The 15,452-nt window shown below is 39.1% G+C and overlaps 1 protein-coding gene across 2 annotated transcripts in view; it reads left to right on the top strand.

Moving 5' to 3' along the window:
- Positions 1 to 15,452, top strand: part of LOC103804271 (myosin light chain kinase, smooth muscle) — a 74,489-nt gene that overhangs the window by 44,612 nt on the left and 14,425 nt on the right. For both annotated transcript variants that reach the window (XM_009076874.1, XM_009076875.1), the window contains exons 7-11: positions 378 to 680; positions 4,295 to 4,330; positions 4,416 to 4,509; positions 5,478 to 5,681; positions 10,612 to 10,829. In XM_009076874.1, coding sequence (XP_009075122.1) covers positions 378 to 680; positions 4,295 to 4,330; positions 4,416 to 4,509; positions 5,478 to 5,681; positions 10,612 to 10,829 — 855 coding nt within the window. The remainder of the gene's footprint in view (positions 1 to 377; positions 681 to 4,294; positions 4,331 to 4,415; positions 4,510 to 5,477; positions 5,682 to 10,611; positions 10,830 to 15,452) is intronic.

Genomic DNA, 15,452 nt, shown 5'->3' with positions numbered 1-15,452 from the left:
GCCGTGGGGACTATGACAGAGTAAGTGCACCAAGGAGTGGTTTGCACTCTTGTGAGAGATGGCAGGCATAGCTGTAACTGGTTTTGGTCTCCATAGTTTCTGTATTGATAGCTGTGAAGGGAATTAGGCTTTAGCATGGCTTAGCCAGATGCCAAGGAAACTGAACAACCCATGCTGAAGCCAATGTGGGATTGCATGTTAGGTAATTCACGTCTGTCTGCACTCCAGTTGTTCCTTCTTCCTGCAGTACAAACCTCTGGAGCAGAGCAGTGGAATGGAAAGCAAAGGGCTGTTAGCTAGGGCCAGTAATACCCAAATGGAAGTTGTGTCTCTTATCCTCACGATTTCATCTAATGTCTTTGCATATGTTTTTGCAGACAGACCAGACCCACCTGCCGGAACACCCTGTGCATCAGACGTACGGAGTTCCTCCCTCACTCTCTCGTGGTATGGCTCCTCTTATGATGGTGGAAGTGCAGTGCAGTCCTACACCGTGGAGATCTGGAACTCAGTGGATAACAAATGGACAGACCTCACGACCTGCCGCAGCACCTCCTTCAACGTGCAGGACCTGCAGGCTGACCGGGAGTACAAATTCCGTGTGCGAGCTGCTAACGTGTATGGAGTCAGTGAGCCCAGTCAGGAATCTGACCTGGTCAAAGTTGGAGAGAAACAAGAAGGTTAGTTATTAAGAGAATTAAAAAAAATCTAAATTCAATTGAACTCTATCTTAACCATTCCTCAGTGAGACCAGACAGCTGCACACACTCTGCACATGTGCCTCTGTGCAGTGAATGCTAGCGCTGTCTCTGTGTGCTCAAGTCCCTTCACAGACTTCTTGTGGGTGTCTGAGCATATAAGTTTTGCATGCACACAGTGTGGAAACTTGGCATCATGGATTCCAAATCCCTGCCTGGTCAAAGCAACCAATAATTCTCCTTCTGGCTTGCTGTGTGTGTGCTGCTGACAGACTTCTGCAGTTCAGTGCACAGGCAATGGGAGACAAAAACCTTTCACACATGTTACACATTCAGTCCATGCCCAGTTGGAAAATTATGGTTGGTGGCTTACCTGAAATGTACTGATGGATTCCTTCTAGTTTATACTGGACACACGATGGAAAAACAAGCCATAAACACTACCCCAAATTTGCTTTGGGAAAAAGTAAATGTGCTTGCTGGATATGCAGCAGAAAATGAATTGGCATCTCATTCCTAGTTGTAGCCCCCATGCTTTCAATCCCAGCATGACAGAGCACCTCAGTCCTGTTGCCCCTAGTATACCCATCTTACAAATCCAAGACTATCCTACTTAACATGTTGGGGTTTTGCAGCATTATGGATGTTAAGAATATTTTTAGTGCTTTTCATTACCCTTCATGTACTTGTAAAAATATTTTTCAGTATCTTTTACTCCTTATTTTTTGCTTAAGATCTTCTCAAAGGACTAACAGAAAGAGTTGGATTGTTAGAGAAATTATTCAGAAACTGGAACTAAAATTTGAAACACAAAAATATCAGCATTGTTTTTCAAAATCAGAGCGTGACTACATATTTTTGTGCACACCCACATCTACCTACTGTGCAAGGATGACTTTGATAGTCATCTCACCAAAAAGCCCAGACCAGAAATAATGTATTTTGCCATTTTTCCTATCTCTTCCTCCTTTCTTATGTATGAACAGCTTTGAAGCTTTAAGTGTCCCACATAACCCTTGTGAAGTTATCTTTTACTACCACAGCCAGACAAAAATGATAGCAAAGCGATGCAGCATCACACAACTGGATAAACCTCTCAATAGACATTTCTAAACAAAAGTAAATCATATTTCTCTTCAAGTGCTAAACTGGATGCATTCTGAGAAATTACTTCCCTCTATTTGCAAGATTTAAAACCCTTTAAGATTTAAATCTTAAAATATTTAAGATCTAAATCAAGATGCACTTTCTCTTCAAAGGAGGGAAAATAACATTAAGAGAAGCAATCAAAATGAAAGGAAGCTAGATGGTCTTGGCTCTCCACAATAAAGTTCCCTGTGTTTGAATGCCCTCTTCCTTTAGTTGCAGGACGAACACCACCTAGAGCTGGGGACCTGACTCTTCTCTGTGTTTGTTTTTCCTAGAGCAAGCACTACCTGTACTGGACCAAAGCAAGCAAGCTATTTTTCTTTTTAAGATTGAGAGTTTTCTTACATAGATTTAAAACAAAAAGGCTAGAAAGTGTATGAATCATTGTAATACATATAAAAAAAGGCAACAAAATCCTTGTTTTGAGTGAAGTGTGTTCTGTTTGCAGGAGGGCATTGTGCTCTCAATGCCAGATTAATTTCACTTCTTGATACTACAGCTAGCATGGAGAAGGAGCAAGTCATTTAAAGTGTGATTTTTAAAGTGTGTGAATATAACCAGTGCTTTAGTTAAAAGCAGTGGAAAATGCATGTGTTCAGCACCTGTCAAAGTCAGGATTCTAAGCTGCTATCTATGTAAACACTTAACTGAGTAACTAGGGATTTTCTGGGGCTGGCAGGAAGTCTGATTACTGATTTTCATGCTGAGGTGGCCAGCACATATTAGCAGACTCGATATAATCTTAGTGAGGAAAGACTTGGCTAAATTTTCACAGTGCATTTAAAGAAAACAGCTACTAAAATAAGGTTGTAAGTCACAACAGATTAAAGTATGCATTGCCATGTTTGAGGAAAATTTGGTGCTGTTGACTCACTTCTGAGAAAGGTTTTAGCACAGCTACTCAGCACTTACCAAGCTCAGATATGTTCCGCTTATATAAGTTAGGTTTCCACTGGTGGACCAAAATGTTTCTAGTTCATGGCTTCAATATAGTGTCGCTGCAGAACTGGGAACTGACTTCTTGCCTAATCAGTATTTGGCAGACAGTAACTACTGGCAGCGTGGCTGGGATCAGCTCCCTTATGCAGCCCTTAAAAGGGGAGGAAAATGTGATGTGCTCTATGCAAGTGTGGTTTGCAGCTGAGGAAGATCTGAGGACAGCTACCCTGGGTGGGGAAGGTTCCCTTCCCTCCCTGCTCTTCTGGTAAATCCCTGCAAACCAGCTCGTCTGTGCTGGAACATACAAGGGGTGCAACTCCAGAAAAAAAAAAGAGAGAAAGGCTTTAGCAACAGACTCTATCTACTTGATTGGCTTTGCTGCCAGCACACAGATGCAGCATTCTGTGTTGGATGTGAAAGGGTGATGCTCATGCATCACACCAGCTATCTGCTTGCCCTGCACCCTTTATTTCTGTTGTTTTCTTCTCATCCTCTGCATATAAACTGTACTCTAAAGCACCTAACAGCACCCAGAGTGCAGCATTAATGTTTCATGACACAAATCTGTTGACACAGGGGTGATAAATTCCTTGGTTAGGCTTGTACTCCACGATGGCAAAGTGCAGCTTCAGCAGCTACAGGGAGAATTGAACAGGTCACTGTGCTTTGCAGTTTCTCAGATTACTGGTCATAGCCACAGGTCTTAGGAGCAAGTCCAAGCAGTGTGAGTAATGTATAACAACATTCCAGCTATAACCCCTTTCCCCTCATAGCTGCAGGCAACATAGGAAGCAACACAAAATGGTGCTACTGGCATTTCATGCATGTGAAAATTACAAATGAAAATCAGGACACTCAGGCCAGATTTCACTCTCACTTAGGTCACCGGGTTTGCCAACATCTTGCCTGCCTTTGAGTATGTCTGCAGAGCTGCAGCTCCATTTGGACCTCAGTGGTTTCAGGATTCAGCCGTGCTCAGAGAAATGCATCCTATCCGAATTTTCTCAACATTTTGAGTCTTAAAAATTTGTCTGGGTGCTTTGCAGGAAATCTTTTCATGTACAAACTTGCTTAGCTTTTGGTTTTGCAGTCCGAAACAGGCACATCAAAGCCAGAAAAAGATTTTTCAGTGAAGTGTTACTGATTTGAATTTTTTAAATTTATTTTCTGTTTTCCTAAGGCATTCCTAAAGGTATTTCTTAGATGACTTTGAACTGATTCAGTACACTGATGTTTCTAGGAGACAGGTTACAATAGACAGCTACTGCAAACCACATGAACTTGATTTATTCAGAAATGGTGACTGGATTGTGATTGTGTAGTCAATAGTCACGTAAAAGTGGTGAAGAGATTGTAATTATGAAGTTATGCACAAACTCCTGACTGCTTTTTGCTGCTTTGCCATAGGGTCTACCAGTTGCCCATATCACTGTGAATAATTTCACTACCTCATCTAAGTACCATGTTCTATATAAAAAGTTGTCCTTGTCTTTTTGTTTTCATCACAGAACCTAAAGAGGATGAAGCGGAGCTATCTGATGAAGGTAAGAAATGCATATTTTGAACAGGACAAATGCAAATTCAGTTTTTCTGGAGGTTTTAATCACAATCCTTAATACCTATTTGTAGAGGGGAAAGAAACAGAGATGGAGTATCGGACGGTTACTATCAACACAGAACAAAAAGTGTCAGATGTCTATAACATTGAAGAAAGATTGGGATCGTAAGTACTATATTGTGCTTTTGAAGACACAGAGTTTTCAAGGCTACCAGTCAGTTATAAAGATCATGTGCATTCATTTTTTGACATTGTCTTGCACTTTCAACATTCCATCTGGGCTCTTTTGTTGCAGTAAAAATAAATTTTAGCATATGTTGGCCTCCACTCCATAAAGATCTTTACTCCTATTAACTCTTAATTTTACATAGGTACTGTATGCATTTGTGGCAAGGAAAACGGAGCCCACAAATTAATAGAGCTAGAGGATTCATTAGTTTTCCAGTGTTCTAAAAGCTATCTGAAAAAAAGGTACACATTGTGTACTTGCATTTCCATTATATCCATTAGTGGTAATAAGATTATCCTGCCCACAGGCTAGAATCTCTGCTGACAGCAGTCATAATCCCCAGAGCATTAATAGTATTGCTAAGAGAAGGTCAGTGATTAGCCTGGCTGTGTCTCTCAGGGCTGTGTGAACTGCAGGCCATGATAATCTTTCAGTGATTTGTGCTGAAGGCCAGGGGATCCTGTGTGCTACCATTAACAAGTTGTAGAGGTAGAACTGTACATGTACAGCAGTGTGAAATAATAGTCCCAAAGCCTCGAGCATTCAGATTGGTTTCACCTATATCCTATACCTGAGATGTCTATCTGCTGCCCCTGTATGGCCTATGGAAAACTGTGTGCAGAGAGACTTGAGTCACATGAATTAAAAGCCTGGTAGGAGTCCAATTTTTGAACCCTCTTACGTAAACTTGTTAACTGGAACAGCAGGGTTGCTCTAAATGTGGTACTCATTCAAAAGTTCTTGCAGATTACTCTGCACAGCATCAATATAGAACAATACTTGGTATTAAGACATATTTATTTCAGAATGGAGTGGTTGTGCTGGAATATTTAGTAAAATGTTACTATTAATGGTGGCACATACATTGCAAAAACATTTTATGGAAATAGTTATGTATTTTCAGGGGGAAATTTGGACAAGTCTTTAGGCTTGTTGAAAAGAAGAATGGAAAAGTTTGGGCAGGAAAATTTTTCAAGGCATATTCTGCTAAAGAAAAAGAAAACATAAGGGATGAAATCAGCATCATGAACTGTCTACATCATCCAAAACTTGTCCAATGTGTAGATGCCTTTGAAGAAAAAGCCAACATCGTTATGGTCTTGGAAATGTAAGTATAAAGCAGATCACACTAGCAAAGCTAATAATGTTGAAAAAAATTGTGTATACAAAAGTAGCAGACACAGGACTGTCAAAAGCTTCAGGAATTGCAGGGCCTGGATGGTTTTCACATCTTGCAAGTTTTTCCAATTATTAATCTAACTTGTTTGAACTGTGTAAGGGAATCTGTGTTGTATCTTTTAATAATCAGTCAAGATGTGTTACAGTTTTTATTGCCTAGCTTGCTTGGTTTTTAAAGCACACAAGGTGGGTTTTTGCAGCTCGCTCTTTTATTGCCAGCTTGGGAGAGGAGAGAAAAGAAGTTACTTGCATTTTGTGCTTTCATTAAAACCCAAAATGTGTTTTAAGGAGGAGAATTTTTCTTATCTTTAGACAGTTCTAAACATGTATTGAAGAAGTTTGTGTCAAATTTCACTTGAACACTGATCAGTTGTCACTTGCAGGGAATTAAATGTTGGTGCACAACAGACAGGAGGAAAGGTGTGCTTCAGAATTAACAGCTACATTCAAACAAAATAGTTGAAGATCAGTGAAAAATTTGTCATGACAAATTTATAGTGCTCAAGAAGTATTAGTAACCATTTAGTTTTCATGATATCCAGTTTTTAAAAGAGACGTTAAAGGATTAGTCTGGTGTATTTTTCCTGCAACAAAATAAATACTCTTATTGCAAAACATTTATGTATAATAAGGGAGTTCTGTATGCAAAATATCCACAGGTAAATACAGTGAATGTTCTAAATCTAGATCACTAGATGCAGAAAGGTTGGTTACACTGACTGTTTCCCCCAAAAAATCTAATTAAACCTGAACTGATCTGCCCCTAAGGTCAATACACAGATTTTCCATGATGGTCAAGGTGTAGGAGGTGCAGAAGGGAATCTCTCCTTTAGTTGCAAAGTCATTGCACTCTTCATTCAAAGCTATATAATTAAGTGCAGCTGATTCTGAAGACAGCCTATGTTGCAGTCTAGTTCTTGCTAAGTAAGATAGCAACACTTACTTTTACTTCCCAGAAATTGTTTGCCATGAGCTACTTATGCCACAGCACTGTGGGACACAGCAGAAAAGCACCACAGAAGCATCTCACAGGGCTGTGACTTGGGTACCTTTGTATTTAAAGGTAGTAGATATTTACTTCCAAAGTAAAAGAAGGTTCAGAACATGTTCGTGCACCAGAACTCATTATAAGAAAAGAATCTGCACAGCATGGGATGGAAAGTAATGGTCAGGCTTTACAAACAATAAAATGACCAATTTTTGCATCATCCATAACACACCTGCTTGGTGTGACTCCCATACTTACAGCAGCAGCAGCTGGAAAGAAAATTAAATCCTGGTCTGTGATGATGCTTTTTCAAAAAAGTTACATCCATTACTGTTCTGCTGCTGCATCTACTTCATGTGCTGTCTGTTGCAAGAAGGAGAAGCAGTTTTTTTTGCTGGCAGGAAGTTCTGAGTAAGATAAAAATTGTTTGAGGCAAAAGAGACTATATATCTATTTTGCTTGCTTGGCACTTGCCTAGATTATGTGCAAACTACTACTGCACTGGCATATTTCAGAAATTGGATTTTACAACACTGAAACTTATGTGCAAGAAGGTGTTTTTATTTTTAGACTGAGCAGTTGAGCAAGCTGATGGTGGTAAGGGAAGGGAACCCTACTTAGCTTGGAACTGGGAGCTGGCAGACCTAATGGAAAACAAGGAGATGTATAAAGAGTCTGGAATAGCATATGGCTTTACACTCCATTAGTTCCCCTCTGACAGCAGAGGGGTTTCACTTCTTAAAAATACAGAAAGGTGCAATCAAATTTAAAGTAGTTTTGCTAACCAGTCCAATTAGGATGGGATTTTAGTTTGGGGTTTTTGCCCACCTTTTCTGGATTTTGAACCCCCTGACATTTCCGTAGTGTCAAGAGCTATAGGAGAGGGTTCTTAAGCAGCATGAGCCTGTCCCAGCCCTGGAGCAGGTCTGGGCACTGAGGTGCTTGTGTGTCACCTTTGTGTCAGATGCCTTGGTAGCCTCTATACTGTCATGCCACCACCTGACACAATCCCGGCACAGCAACTGCGCCTTGATTGTCAGAGAGCCTCCAAGGGTTCATTTCTGGTTTAGCTATTAAGCTAGTGTTGCTTTGTGTATCAAAGAAGTTGTAGGAAATACCTTCAAAAATTCTTAGTATCTGAACTGTTAGCTTTATTTCCCTCAGAGTTTAAACACATGGATTTCAAATCAGTCAAGGTCATCTGCTATCAGTCTCCTTTTAAACCAGATTTTAGCAGTGACTGGAATTTAGGAGCTCCTTCTCTACTCAATTTGGAGCTACTGATAAGAAGCACCTTCTGATTTTTCTTCCTGATATTGTCTCTAAATGTTTCATTTCTTAGAACCTTTGAAACTTCACCTTCTCTCTTAATATTTTTATTAGACTGTCTTATATGGTTTCATTTAATATTTAAAATAAATTCAGACTTTTTTATTATTAATTTAAAATCAAACACTGCAATGATGTGCTCTTACCTGAAAACCTTCCCATCTACCATTTGCTGGAAGTCAGGGGTAAATTTCAGATATTTCCTTTGCAAATACAGGAACGTACTGGTTCCACAATAAGCATCTCCATGGAAAAAGTAAATCTGAAAAATAGTAGAATGTTGTAAATGTTATTCAGCACTGGCTGCTAATTGCCTTAAAGTTTTTATACACTTCAGATAGTTTATTTTGACATAGATGAGAAGAGGATTATTGTATTGCAAATTAAGATTATTAAAGTGCTAAACACCATTCGTTTGGTGTGACTTAAGCTGGCACAGGTCACTAAGGATTTCTGGTCTTTTGAAGGTGCATTTATTAAAATGCAGTTAAGTATTTGCCTGGGCAACTCCAAGGCAGATTCTTCTCACTGTTCCTCCATTACCAAAACCTTATAATAAAACAATTATAAAATGTATATTCTATGATTCTATAGACATGAATATTTTCCTCTATTTCCACTTCAGAAAGACTGAAAAGAGGAGAATCCAGAAAGAATGAGAGATTTAGATTCTGAGCCAGTCATGAACAAAGCCAACTTCTTATGTGTATATCTGCATTAGTTTGATTCAGCTTCCTAACCTGGAAAAAAATTAAACTGGATTGGGCTTGGGATGTAAATGCAAAAATATTCACTCTTTAAGTGCATTGCAGTTTAACCTAACATTGTGACCACACTGTCTAGAGCTCCCCTGGTAAAACCAGCATGCAGATGTATTCACAGTAGTTAATCTCCAAAAATATGCCAGAAGTGGTGCTTGAGAAAATGGCACAATTTCTGAAAAGTTTTCCCTTTAGGGAACTGAAAAGTATGGCAGTTTTATTGTAAAAATAAGTTGTCATTGTCTGCATTAAACAGTCCAAAACAACTGGTGCATTTTAGTGTTAGGCTGATTATCATTTGGAATTGCAGAGTGCTTCAGAGATAAACACTTTGTCTGCAGATGTTTTCATAAACACCTCCATCCTGGTTAATGTCTTCATGAAGTAATAAGGTACTAGTCCCCTGAATGTTTATTCACCAGGCCTGGCCATATGATTGCTTTATGTTACACTTGTGCTCTAATCCAATATAACCTCTCCATTTGTCAGGCATATGCTATTCTTACTGTTTTCATGTCCATAGGAAACCACAGTAGCATTTCTAATTGCATATTTTCTGAAATCTTACAGCCAAAGCAACAAATGTGTTTAGAACTGCAGATGTTTCGATTTCAGTTTAGTACATGAGGGATATAATCATATATCTGGCAACCTGCAAATATTGCCAGGCCAGTTTTCAGTTGTGTGTTTTCTTTCTGTAACTGAAACATGCAATTACATTTGGCAATAAGCATGAATGCTGCAAAATATTAGACCATATAAAGACCATGGTGCGTTTAATTTAGAACAGATTTCTAAAAGCAAAGCTGCTCTTCACCATTTGCTCCTTTCTGTGTGGGTCAGTCACCCACGGCATTAAAAAAAAAGTATTTCCCATCTTTGGACACAAACAGATAAGCCAGTTAAGTGATTACTCAGAATTTTAAAACAAATAAACAAACAAACAAACAACAGAACCCAACAAACTACAACTCAAATTATGTTTAATTAAATCTAGGTTAAAAATTTCCCACTTTAGTTCCACAAACAGTTCAATCCAGGAGATTCTATCCTGGCAAGACCAATTATTTCACATCTTAAATAAGCATAAAAATGGAATTGACCTACAAGGAGTGTGATGAGGGCTCAGCTAAAAATACCAGCACTAAAAGTGTTGTGGGTTATATCCTTGTCCTGTCATAGCTAAGAGGAAATTCCCTCTGAGCCCAACTTGGGTCAGTAATTTACCCTTTGAGGTTTGCATTCCAAATTAACCATATCATTGGAATTCTTCCTTCTTCAGCCTTTCTTTGTCACAGTCTCTCTTCTTCCCAAATTTTTACCCATCTGCTAGAAGCTTTGTCCTCTTTTCTTGGGACCCATTCCATGTATTTTAGTTTCCTTTATTTCTAAGTTAGGTTATCTGCAGTTGTGTCATGATGGATAGTAGGAGGGAAGGAAGCAGACAGAAACACATGCTCGGAGTCTGGAGTGGTGTTATGGACACATGTCAGCAGGGTGACAATCACATGGCACACTCTTTACTGTCAGCTGCAGGTGACTGAATCCTAAAGGCAGGATGTAAATCCCTACTGCCTGGGATATAACAGTATGGATGTTTCACAGTCCTCACCTGGGACAGAGACACAGAATGGAAAAAAATCTATTGACTTATACCATATACAAGGGGTGATTCTTTCCATTTGATCCTTTTGTCTATGGAAAGTACCATTGGAAAACACAGATTGCATCCTGAAGTGACTACTGCAAACCTGAAGTCTCTTTATTTCTATCTTTCATAGGGTTTCTGGAGGAGAACTCTTTGAACGAATCATTGATGAAGACTTTGAACTGACAGAGAGAGAGTGCATTAAATACATGAAGCAGATTTCAGAAGGAGTTCAGTACATTCATAAGCAGGGTATTGTCCACTTGGATTTGAAGCCAGAAAATATTATGTGTGTCAACAAGACCGGTACAAGCATCAAACTCATTGACTTTGGACTTGCAAGAAGATTAGGTAATGACTTCTTTGGCTATTTCAATATGACAAGGGAGGAAAGGGCAGGACAAACAGTAATTCATGCTACCTACTATATTCTTTCATGTATAAAGAGTAAATAGATGTTTCCTATAAATAGTTCTGGGTTTAGGAAGAAATAGAAATGGGCAAAAGAAGACATTCAAGAGTGAGAGTAGGGCACCTCATCTTCCAGAAGAGTTTGCAGTGAGGTGTTTACAATCTACAGCTGGGGTGTCTCTGCAGATTGCAGGGAAAATACACAGTAGTAGTAGTAATGTTAAACAAATATTTACATTTGAAGCCATAAAACAGTAACTCTCTATAACTTCATGAATGCTACAAAACCTTGACATTTTCATAATAGCAGGAATTAAGGTGATGTTCTAGAAGTCTTTCAGATACGGATAATTACAGTCGATTTACATTACCCCATTAGTTTTATCATGTCTTATCCTAAACAGCAAGATATTGTCATACGTGTTAAAGATCTATACAGAGCTGTGTAATAGCACTACCTAAAAATAATGCAATAGGAGGAGGTTCCATTGGACAAGCTTCTCCTCTTCCAAGGCTGTTTTTAGCTGCTTTTTATCATTCATTTTGGTCTAAGCTTCCAACGTGTTCTGCAACTTAAAAGCCAAAGACCTTTGAGGGTTCTTGTCTTCATACTGCTCAGCATTAGTTCAGCTCTGAAATGCAGATCTCCAGTTGTGTTTATCAGTGTTAAACAATACCAACATCACAGACTGATCTTTTTTAGTCTTGAATTTTCACAGGAGAAAAAAAATCATTCCAGGAACTGAAAAAAACTGAAATAGTTTATGAACCTGTCACACTGGGAGAGCTGAGATTTGTGGCTCTTCTGAAAATAATTGATTGGGACAACCCATATGAATTCCTACTCTTTGTTTAAAGGGAGAATCTAGCCCACAGTTAGATTCGTAGTTGCAATTTTTGCCTTCCTTCTTTAAACAAAATTAATTTTAATACTTATTAAAAAGTAGAAAAATTATTTTTGCAAGAGTACAATTTGAAATGACTACCACCTGGTTTTTGTTATTTGCCTAAGTGCTGCTCATCCTACTTCTTTTGATGCTTAAGTAACAGAGCACTGCATTCCCAAGAACATAATGTTACTAAAATAAGCAAAAAAATGGTTTGTTGAATGAATAGGACAAAAAAACTGCTTTTCAGAATTTCACATGATGTTCAGATCCAGAAGTGTATTACCTGAGTCTTGGTCACATGGACACTGTTAACTTAGACATAAGATGTCTATTTTATTTATGAAAAAAAGAGATCACTGCCATTTATGTTTCTTCACCAGTATGGAGTCAATAGTGTTCTGGGGACATGAACTGGATTTTGTTCTTGTGAAAACAGATGAACTGTTAACTAAGTTGCAGTGCTGATGTTTGTGTTATCAGAGGTGTGTGAAAGAGTTCAGCCCGTGATGTTCCAGCTGTCATCCTGAGAACTATACATTTACTGCTGCACTGAGTGGATTTCATCAACAAGAGATATAATATAAACACACAATGGCCTTTTTATAGAAACTTCTTCAACTACCTTTTTAGCTTCAGGCCACAGTTAAACCCACTTTTAGCAAATGGAGGATCCTATTTTCAGTAGCCTGTCCATATCCATCAGCTTTCCCATTTTTCTGTTAATCTCATGGCACCACAGTGCATTGCACGGCTGACAGGAGCTTGGGAGCTGCTGCAGACATGCCATATGTAGTAAATCTCTAAACTATAGATGACTTTTCTTGATGTAGAAGGATGAGAACTGTGGGCACTGACACTGATTTTGATTTTATAATGCTCTATATTCATTTGGCTTAATATGTTGCTAATTCTTGCCAAGTTCCGTTACAGGTATTTGCTATTCATCAGGCTGCTGTTCTGGGGAACTCCATCTCTCCCTAGGAAAAGAGAGTGCCCTTCCATTCCATGCCCATAAAGCAAAAGCACAGTGTTAATTGCAAAGGCAACTGTAACATTTTGGTGGAGATTTTTTCCAAAAGTAGAAACAAATTTTACTGCTCCACTTACTTACCACAATTGCTAAAAACCCTTTCCCCTAATGCCTGCTTCCTGCAGTTGTCTTACATGGTGCACTGAGGGCATGTTCCTCCACTTGTGCTCCTTCAAGCTTTGCAATTTTGGAATTGGCTGTCAAAGTCACTGTGACATTGATAGATGTGGGATTGGAGCCCTCATACGACAGATCTGACCCTGACTGAGCAGAAACTGCTCAACCAAGGGATTGCTGAAGGGAGCAGTGGCTGATTCTGCACTTCAACTTCTGAGATTTAACTTTTTATAACCCGTGCAAACTAATGCCTCTAAATATTAAGTGTTTTGATCAGTTTTAAAGATATTAGGATCAGCTCCTTCTGCAGACATCTTCTGCAGCTAATTAGTTCTCTTGCACTGTCAGGAAATACCAAAGCTGCAGTGGGATATTTTCCTGACCTTTTTTGGTGTGCTGAGGAACACATGCAGAAAATTGTTTAAGATAAACTTCTTGAGGAGAAAAGAGAATGGTTTTTGAGTACTGTAAAGATTTTTTTTTGATCAGTTGATTATACACAGTGTCAGCAACAGTTTCCAGCTAGCTTGTCAGCTTTCTGTCTGAACTAAGGGATATCCAAACACAGACCCTACTTGTGTACTAAGCTTGCAAACAACTGGGTAAAGATTCGACATATTATTGCATAGAAAATGTCTTATTCTTTTATACACAGAAAATGCTGTATCAGTTGTTTCTCACTGTATGCTTGCACTGAAACTTGCCATGTTTTCAAAAAAACCCAACATTTCTGTGACCTGTGGGCAGTGCATTTTATACACCAGCCTTTTGCATACACAGTGGCTCAGGGTAGTTTACACAGTGCACAGACAAACCTCCAAACTTGGATGTGAGAATCTGAGCCTGAGATTTGGACAATCAACATGAAGCTTTTAGAAAATAGGTTAGTTGTGACAAATTTCAGTAATTTTTCATATGCACAGTAAGATAACAAATGTAGGTGTTGACTTCAGGTTTTGAATGTGCTTTTTAAAGGCTAGTCAGAGATCTGACAGGAGGGTCTTGCTGTTAGTGAACTTGCATGGAAGGATCTGGGTGAGCTCCTGCAGCTGCTCTGTTTCTCTCTCCCTGCATGGAGGGGTCTCTGAAAGCAGGGAAAACGTGAAAATGAGGCTTCTGCAGTTAATTTACTATCACTGTACCTGAGCAGAGCAAAAAAGGGTCTCACAGCATTCAAAATGGGAAACTGGCAGGACTGTCAGTGAATCACTGTGGTAGTGCTTAAAAGCTGCCTCAAGCATGGTGTTCAGTCTTTAGGCAAGATATTAACCCCATATATACTTCAGATTTCATTTGGGAAGCTGTGGATTTGCATACCTCAAAGAGTACTAGGTTAGGTGTTTGATGACATTTCATGAAATGCCTTAAGAGCTTTTGGTGGAGCTAAGTGTGGAATTGGAGTCAGTACTGGGACCAACGTTTATATTCTAGAATAAGTTCTGGTAAATAAAAATATTCTATTAACATTCGGATTGTGGACCAGTAGCTTCTTTTGTAGCCTTCTCAAAACCTTGACTTGCTGTTGTTTGAGGGTTTTTTAAGCTTTTCTCTTTATTACTGAGCTGCAAATCTCTGTACTCATGGTAACCTTAACAGGAGCACGGTTGGAATCTGTTACATGTATTCCTTCCCATCCATATCTGTTTTGTTTAGATGGTAGTCTCTTTGGGAAAGCAATGGTTCCTCACTAGGACATTCTACTGTGCCTAATGTGGACGCTACTCTTGCACAAAACATAAATGTAATGCAGTGAATCTCACTCAAGGAAAATAATGATTGTTCAGACACATGTACAGACTGGACAAGAGTTTCTCAACCTAAATCCTGTTTCAAGTCAGAAACTGTTTATTTTCTGAAATTTTGATACTTTTATAATATCATTCTTTTCTCAGGATGTGGGGTTTTTACGCCCAATACCTAATACATTCCTTAGTTTTCTTCTTTCCTGACCTTGCTTATTCTTTTCTTCTTCCTATCCTATTTAGAACGAGCATCGCTGAAAATGAGTCCACTGAGATTTGCCTAACGATTTCTAACATAATGACTTATATCATGTTTCACGCTATGACAAGAAGTCAGACATATCACTCAGTTGCAAACTGGCAGCATAAAATGGCAGTACTAGTTATGAACAGGTTGTTCTTCTACCTTAATCATGGTATTTTCCAGTAGAGCAATACTGGTGGGTCAGCACAAGACAAGTGCCACGTGAGTTCAAGTGCCTCGTGACCTCATCCTTTCAGGTCATACTGGTAGCAGTGGTTTCAGTGCAGATCATTTTAAAAGCATCCATGTGGTGTTTGAGCAGAGCAACAGGCCAGCTGAATAAGAGTTTGGAGCAGCTGTTGATTTGTGCTTCCCCTTGACCACTTGGGAGCTCCACAGATGTGCTTGTTGGCAAGCCTGGGTTTGAGAGCATACTAAGTCCAGTTTTATGGATGAGGTAGTGATCTGACAGGTCAGTACATCATCTGCTTCTTCTCTTGTTTCACTGCTGGCCTGTGCCACTTCAAATTTCAGAGACAG

This window comes from Acanthisitta chloris, unplaced genomic scaffold (genome assembly GCF_000695815.1).
Source record: "Acanthisitta chloris isolate BGI_N310 unplaced genomic scaffold, ASM69581v1 scaffold936, whole genome shotgun sequence".
NCBI classification, from domain to species: domain Eukaryota; kingdom Metazoa; phylum Chordata; class Aves; order Passeriformes; family Acanthisittidae; genus Acanthisitta; species Acanthisitta chloris.
Note: the sequence above shows the minus strand (reverse complement) of the source record. Positions and strands in the feature narration are given on the sequence as shown.